Source organism: Tenrec ecaudatus, chromosome 18, assembly GCF_050624435.1.
Source record: "Tenrec ecaudatus isolate mTenEca1 chromosome 18, mTenEca1.hap1, whole genome shotgun sequence".
In the NCBI taxonomy this organism is placed as follows: domain Eukaryota; kingdom Metazoa; phylum Chordata; class Mammalia; order Afrosoricida; family Tenrecidae; genus Tenrec; species Tenrec ecaudatus.
The window spans coordinates 1905509-1912147 of record NC_134547.1 but is presented as its reverse complement, the minus strand read 5'-3'; the positions used below and the strand labels follow the sequence as shown (position 1 = coordinate 1912147).

The 6639-nt window shown below is 49.3% G+C and overlaps 1 protein-coding gene across 1 annotated transcript; it reads left to right on the top strand.

The window, feature by feature from the left end:
• Positions 1-3201: 3201 nt before the first annotated feature.
• Positions 3202-4158, top strand: LOC142432571 (olfactory receptor 10AG1-like). The gene has a single exon (XM_075537797.1). The coding sequence runs from the start codon at positions 3202-3204 to the stop codon at positions 4156-4158; it is 957 nt and encodes a 318-aa protein (XP_075393912.1).
• The last annotated feature ends 2481 nt before the right edge of the window (positions 4159-6639 follow it).

Sequence of the window (6639 nt, the reverse complement as noted above, 5' to 3'; positions counted from 1 at the left end):
CACACACACACACACACACACACACACACACACATCCAGAGCCACACACCAGACGTGGAGACGCCAAAGTGAGACCACAAGCGTCTGTCTCTAAAGACTTCCCACTCTGAAGATCCCATGGTGACACGCAGGAATGGGACAGCTCTCAGATGAGGATGGGGATTTCACAGGAAACACAAAACCTGGAATTCTGGGATGTGGAAACACAAAACCGGCATTCTGTCATTCTGTACTTCTGCATGTCATCTTATATGTAAAGTAGGTATCATTTCATCCATTTATAGACATAAATACATTTATACATAAACATGCAAATAATATAAAAGCATACATTTTAAAATAATGAGTTATATATGTAAAATATATAAAATACATATATACCTATCTAGCTCTTTATTTATTTATATATTTGCGTTTATTTATATACTTATTTTATATATTTATCTACAATCTTATAACATAAAATTATGTGTATTTAGACATATTATATACCACAATTATATATAATGATGTAATACATTAATGTATTATAATAGCAATTATATCAGTTTTATAATATATTTTATATATAACATATCACATATCCAAATATACATAATCACATTACTATATAATATATTTGTATCTACTATATGCATATCTATACATAATTAAATAAAAATAATTACATAATATATTTATATGGATAGAAATATAAATTTTTGTAATACAATTATGTATATTTAGATACATAACATATAATTATACATCATTGTGGTATATTGTTATATATTTTATGTCTAAATAGACAATCTTATATTATAAAATTATAAATATGTACATAACTATAATACATATCTCACAATCTAGTTTTAATGTGCAATATGGTTTCTCCTGACAAATCTCAGCGAATGTGATGCTGCTTGCTCACCTGTCCATATGAGAACAGTTGTCAAGAGCTTAGAGAAGCTGCCTCGTGGGGACAGAGCATCTGTCATCCGTTTGCCCCCCATGCCCGCCCCAGCCTCCCCGTCCCCTACTGGCCTGCACTCAGCATGTAAGCGCTCAGCTATCAAGCTAAAGGTCTGTGACTCAGTCCCCTTAGAAACGCCTCAGAATGAAGGTCAGGCAATCCATCCGTTTCTCAGTGGTTCACACCACAGCAAACACCACTGAGTCTTAATGTGCGTCTATTCTAGCACACATGGGGTCACCATGGGTAAGGGAGTCAACTCCATGATGACTTAGCTTTTTTCCAAGTTGTATTGGCACATAATCCACCCATCATGCAGTCCAACAGTTCAGTCATATGAAAAGGAGTCTGTGTGCGAACTTCACCACAACCAATTTGAGAACTTTTTCTTCTTTCTTGTCATTACGAGCTCTTTTTTTTTTCCTCCTAACCTCCCCTGGCAAAATCCCAAGAAACTATCCATCTAGTTTCTGTCTCTTTGGCTGTACCCGTCCTGGCCCTCGTGGGTGGTGGCTACCCCGCACCGCTCCAATCTGCAGGGTCCGTGATTCGGAACCACCAGCAGCTCAGTGGGAGGAAGACCCTCAAGGTCTCTGAACCCCCCAGGGGGTCGCTAGGAGTCAGCATTGACTTGGTGGCCATGAGCTTGGTTTGGGGTTTTGGATTTCACATCAAGAGAAACATACTCCCCCCCCCCAAATAATAATAATTTAAAAAAACTCAAGAAAATCAATAATAACAAAATAAATCAGAGAAAACCTCCACTGAAAAGATAACAGCAAACAATGAAAGCTAAAACAAGGTCAAAAGGGAAACGAATGATAAGGTGTTAGACACGAACCTCACTGCATCTGCAGTCATCTACTTTCCAAGCACTGTCTGATGCCCAGACCACTCATATCCCTGGTCACTGGTCGCGGGAAGCTTAAGCCGAATGGGGACCTTGCAAATGGAGTTGGGGCTAGAGGGTCATCAATAGAAAGAAAACTTTGAAAACATCAGTTTCAGTAGGTATTGGAGGTTGAGGTCCTTCTAGTTCTTTGGGAGCCCTAGTGGCGCAGCAGTGAAGCACTCAGCTGTTAACTGAAAGATCAGCCGTTTGAACCCATCAGCTGCTCTGAGGTGGGAAGATGTAGCTGTTTGCCCCTGTAAGAGTACAGCCTCAGAAACCATATGGGGGAATTCTCTCCCATCCTGCCGGGTGACCATAAGTTGAAATTGGCTCCGTAGCAGTGGTTTACCCGTCGTTCAAGGAACGGCGTGGTGCAGTGGTTAAAGCACTCCCAACTTATCCCAAAGGTCTGTGGTGTGACCCTACCAGTCACTCTGCAGGACAAAGACAGGACAGTCTGTTTCCGTTGAGATTTACAACCTTGAAAGCCCCATGAGACAGTTCTCCTCTGCCTGTATGGTTGCTATGAGTCAGAACCAAGCCCATAGCGACGGGTTTGGTCTCTCATTTCTGGGAGGCCTCAAGGAGCCCTAAGTGACTCGAGGGCAGGGAGAGTGAGGGAGGGCTTTTAAGTTTGAGCCTCCTAGAGTTTGCTGCTCTTGTAGCTTTTGAGTCTGAGGTCTGCATTAATCTGGGTAGACTAGAGAAATAAATCCACAGACACGCCTTGGTGTTTAAGAAAGAGCGTTATATACAAGAGCAGTTGAATATTGAGAAGACATCCCAGCCCAGTCCAGGTCAAGTCCATAAGTCTGATATTAGCCATTATGTCCAACACCAATCTATAAAGTCCTCTTCAGACGCATGAAACACATGCAATGATGCTGAATGCAGCATCCCAGGCCAGTGGGTGGAAAGTCTTGTGGGTCAAGTGGCATTGTACGCATCTCAGCGCTGGCAGGGGTCTCCATGTGGCTTCTCTGGCTCCCGAGGTCTGGCTTCATCAACCTCCCTCCATGCCTCGCAGGGAGTGAGCAGGTGTCCTGCCTCCAGCAAGCTACTTATCTCCTTTGCACCTCCAAATGAGGTCATCAAGCTATGCTAGGTTCCACCCCTTCACTCTGAATCCTCAAATTGACACCAGATTATGTAACAACCACAAGATCCTTGTAAGTCTCTGTGCTGGAGACCCCCCCCTTACAAAGAGCAGACAGCACATCTGTGTTGAATGAATTCTTCATTCAATCCCGTTCATCTTCTTTGTCCCTTCCTCCCAGGTCTTCATAACGGTCACATTCTCCCATGCCCCGTCCCCCGAGCGTCCTCTGTAGCTCCTGCAGTTCTTCAGGGACAGGACATGACCAACGTCACAGCAGAATCTGTCTTCATCCTCCGGGGCTTCTCCGTGGTCCCCGAATTACAGCTCCTCAGCGTGGCCGCCTTCCTCCTCATTTACGTCGCTGCAGTGCTGGGGAACGTGTCCATTGTGGCGGCCATCACACTGGACGCCCGCCTGCACACCCCCATGTACTTCTTCCTCAAACACCTCTCCCTGGTGGACATCTGCTCCATGTCCACCACTCTGCCCCGGGCCATCATGGCCACCTTCCTGGGCTCTGGAGAGATTTCACTCCCTGCCTGTGCAGCTCAGCTTTTTGCCTTTGTCTGCCTGGGCGCCACTGAGTGCTTCCTCATCACCTCCATGGCTTATGACCGCTGCCTGGCCATCTACAGGCCCCTAGTCTACGGGGCAGCCATGAGCCCCCAGACCTGCGTGTCCTTGGTAGCTGTGGCCTGGGGCAGTGGGCTCATCTTCTCCGCCTTCCACACAGCCAACACCTTCTCCCTGCCCTTCTGCGGCCCCCACATGATCGACCACTTCTTCTGCGACATCCCCCCTCTCATGCGCCTGGCCTGTGACAATGTGGAGGCCCACGAGGCTGCGGGGTTCGCGGTCAGCGGCTGCGTCATCATGAGCTGCTTCGCCCTCACCACCCTCTCCTACGTGCGCATCTTGGCCACCGTGGTCCAGATGCGCTCGGCGGCTGGCCGCCGGAAGGCTTTCTCCACCTGCTCGTCCCACCTGGCCACCGTGCTCCTGTTTTATGGCACGGGCAGCTCTGCCTACATGCGGCCCAGCACCCGCTACTCCCCGCTGCAAGGACGCCTGGCGGCCCTCTTCTACTCCATCCTCACACCCAGCCTGAACCCCCTCATCTACAGCCTGCGGAACCAGGACATGAAGGCAGCCCTGCGGAAGCTCTATTTCCAGATGTCCTCTTGGGGCCTGGCATCTGGGGGTGGGGAACGGTGAGGGGTGCAATGGCACACACACCCCCACCCCCCAGGATATGTTGGAAATCCCACAGGACTGGAAAAGATCCTCTTACACGACTACCTGCCCGGTCACCAGCTCATCTGCTAACCAAAAGATCCGTGATTTGAACCCGCCACCGGCTGCTGCTTCCACAAAGGTGGTGGCTTTGGAAACCCCCTGGGGCAGCTCTATGGTGCCATGAGTTCGAATCCACTGGATGGGCCAGTTGCGTGGTTATGATTTTGTAACCTTCACTGCAGCCCTGCTCCTGCGGGGCCACTGGACGGTTGGAACCACCAACCTCTCTGTGAGCGAGCACTCTCCTCCGAGGCAGGACGTTCTCTCACCCAAGGTCCTATTGGTGAGGGTTCTCGTGAAAGCAGGTCAACACCCTCGATGTCTTGGGGCCTCATAAGCACAGAGGGCCCAAGAACCCCAGGCTGCTCATGTCCCAAAGGGCCGCATGATGTGCTGAGAAGGTGGGTCTCAGTTTAGGTCTGAAGCCACCCTTGCCCTTGACTGGTGGGCTAGCCCTTGACTGCTAAGGGCTCATGTGTCAAGTGGGAGCTGTTACCACCCAAAGAAGGCAGGGCAAATAGGTCAGCCAGAAGCTGGATGGTTGGAACCTTCTCAGAGGTTCCTCAGGTGAGTGGACCAGCTGCTGGCCTCCTGCTGCCTATGGACCCCGAGCCCGCATGGTCTCCATGACAACCAGCAACCACAAGGGCCTTGTGAACAGCGGGCCCTTATTGTGAAAGAGAGGCCTCTTGGGGAATCGACCTGGCCCCCATGGGGCACAGGAGTTTGAGAGCCCCCAGCCTGAAGGCAAACCTCAGGAAGAAAAATCAAGGGGCCCAAGGGGATCTGAATAAGGTGACTTCAGACCTAAATGGAGGCTCCATCGTAAAGGAAGATTTCCATTTCTACAGTTCGAAAAAAGGTAGGTAGCCTTTTGCTCATCTGCGAAGTGTTACTTTGTCTTGGACCACAAAGAAGACAAGGGCCAGCATTCCTAACCTGGATGAAGCCGGGGTCTGTGTGTGCCAAGAGCCCCGGAGGCCAGTGGGCTGTGTTGGGCTGCTCCCCTCAAGGTCAGCAGTCTGAGCCCATCAGCCGCTCTATAACCAGCCAAAGACGAGAGTCTGTGTTCCCGTAAAGATCCGTGGTCTTGGAAACCCATGTGACTTAAATTAACTGCCAGTGAGTTGATTCTGACTCACAGCAGTCCCATCGGACAGAGCAGAACCGCCTGTTCCTTTTCCCCAGGCTGTAAAGCTTTACAATAGCAGAAAGCCCCATCTTTCTTCCGCGGAGTATGGAGAGAGGGTTGTACTGCTGACCTCGTGGTAAGCAGCCCCATGGGGAACCCATACACCACCAGGGCTTCTGGAAATCCAATACAGGACTCCTACACCCTAATGGTGTAGTGGGCTGCTAACCACAAGGTCAGCAGTTCGAAACCACCAGCCACGTCGCAGGAGAAAGATGAGGGTTTCTATTCTCATATAACGTTCCAGTCTTGGAAACTCCCAGGGACAGTTCTACCCTGTCCGAACAGGTCCACGTGAGTCAGAATTGACTCAAGGGCAGTGAGTTTGGATCAGAGTTTTCTGTAGAGTTGGTGGCAGTGGGTTGTTAAACTTACTTTTAACTGCTCCTCGGGTCACTAAGTGAATTGTCTAAAACATACACTCACTGCTATTGAGTCATCGCTGACCCACAGAGACCCCCTGTGCCTTCCTGAGCTTGCAACTACTTATGGGAGAAAGTCCAGTCTTTCTCCCTCGTTGCTGCTGGTGGTTTCAAACTGCCGACCACACAGACCAAAGCCCAAGGAGTAACCACCACACCACCGTGAAGTGTATTGCCTAAGCCACCCTCAATGTCCTTCAACATTATAAACAATGTCTTACATTTCCAGGGCTTTAGACTCGTGGATTCACTCTTCACGAATCCGGCTTATATAGGACTCACTCACCGCCATCGAGCAGATGCGAACCTATAGGGGCAGGGCAGAACTGCCCCTGTGGGTTTCTGAGACTGTGACTCTTTACAGGAGTAGAGAGCTCCGCCTTTCTCTGGAGGAGTGGCTGGTGGTTTTGAACTGCCAGCTTTTGCAGTTAGCAGCACAGTGCACGACCATGACACCACACGGCCACACCTAAACATCCAAACGTTTACAACCTATGCTTTAGAAATACTAGCCAAGTTGTATCCGGAGATGATGTTGTTAGGAGTGTTCGTGGTTTGACAATCCCTCGTTAATCTTCTTCCCTCCTCTGCACATCTCTTGGCCGTGACAGTTGCTCTTCCGCTACCAGGGCAGACGCACACAGCCTTTTCTAGGGAGATGCCATCTGGACTTCATCTCATGGAATACGATTCTACCCATGTGCTCACTGCCCTTGGGTCCATTCTGACTCACAGCGACCCTACAGGACAAGGTAGAACTTCCCCTGTGGGCTTCCAAGACTGTAA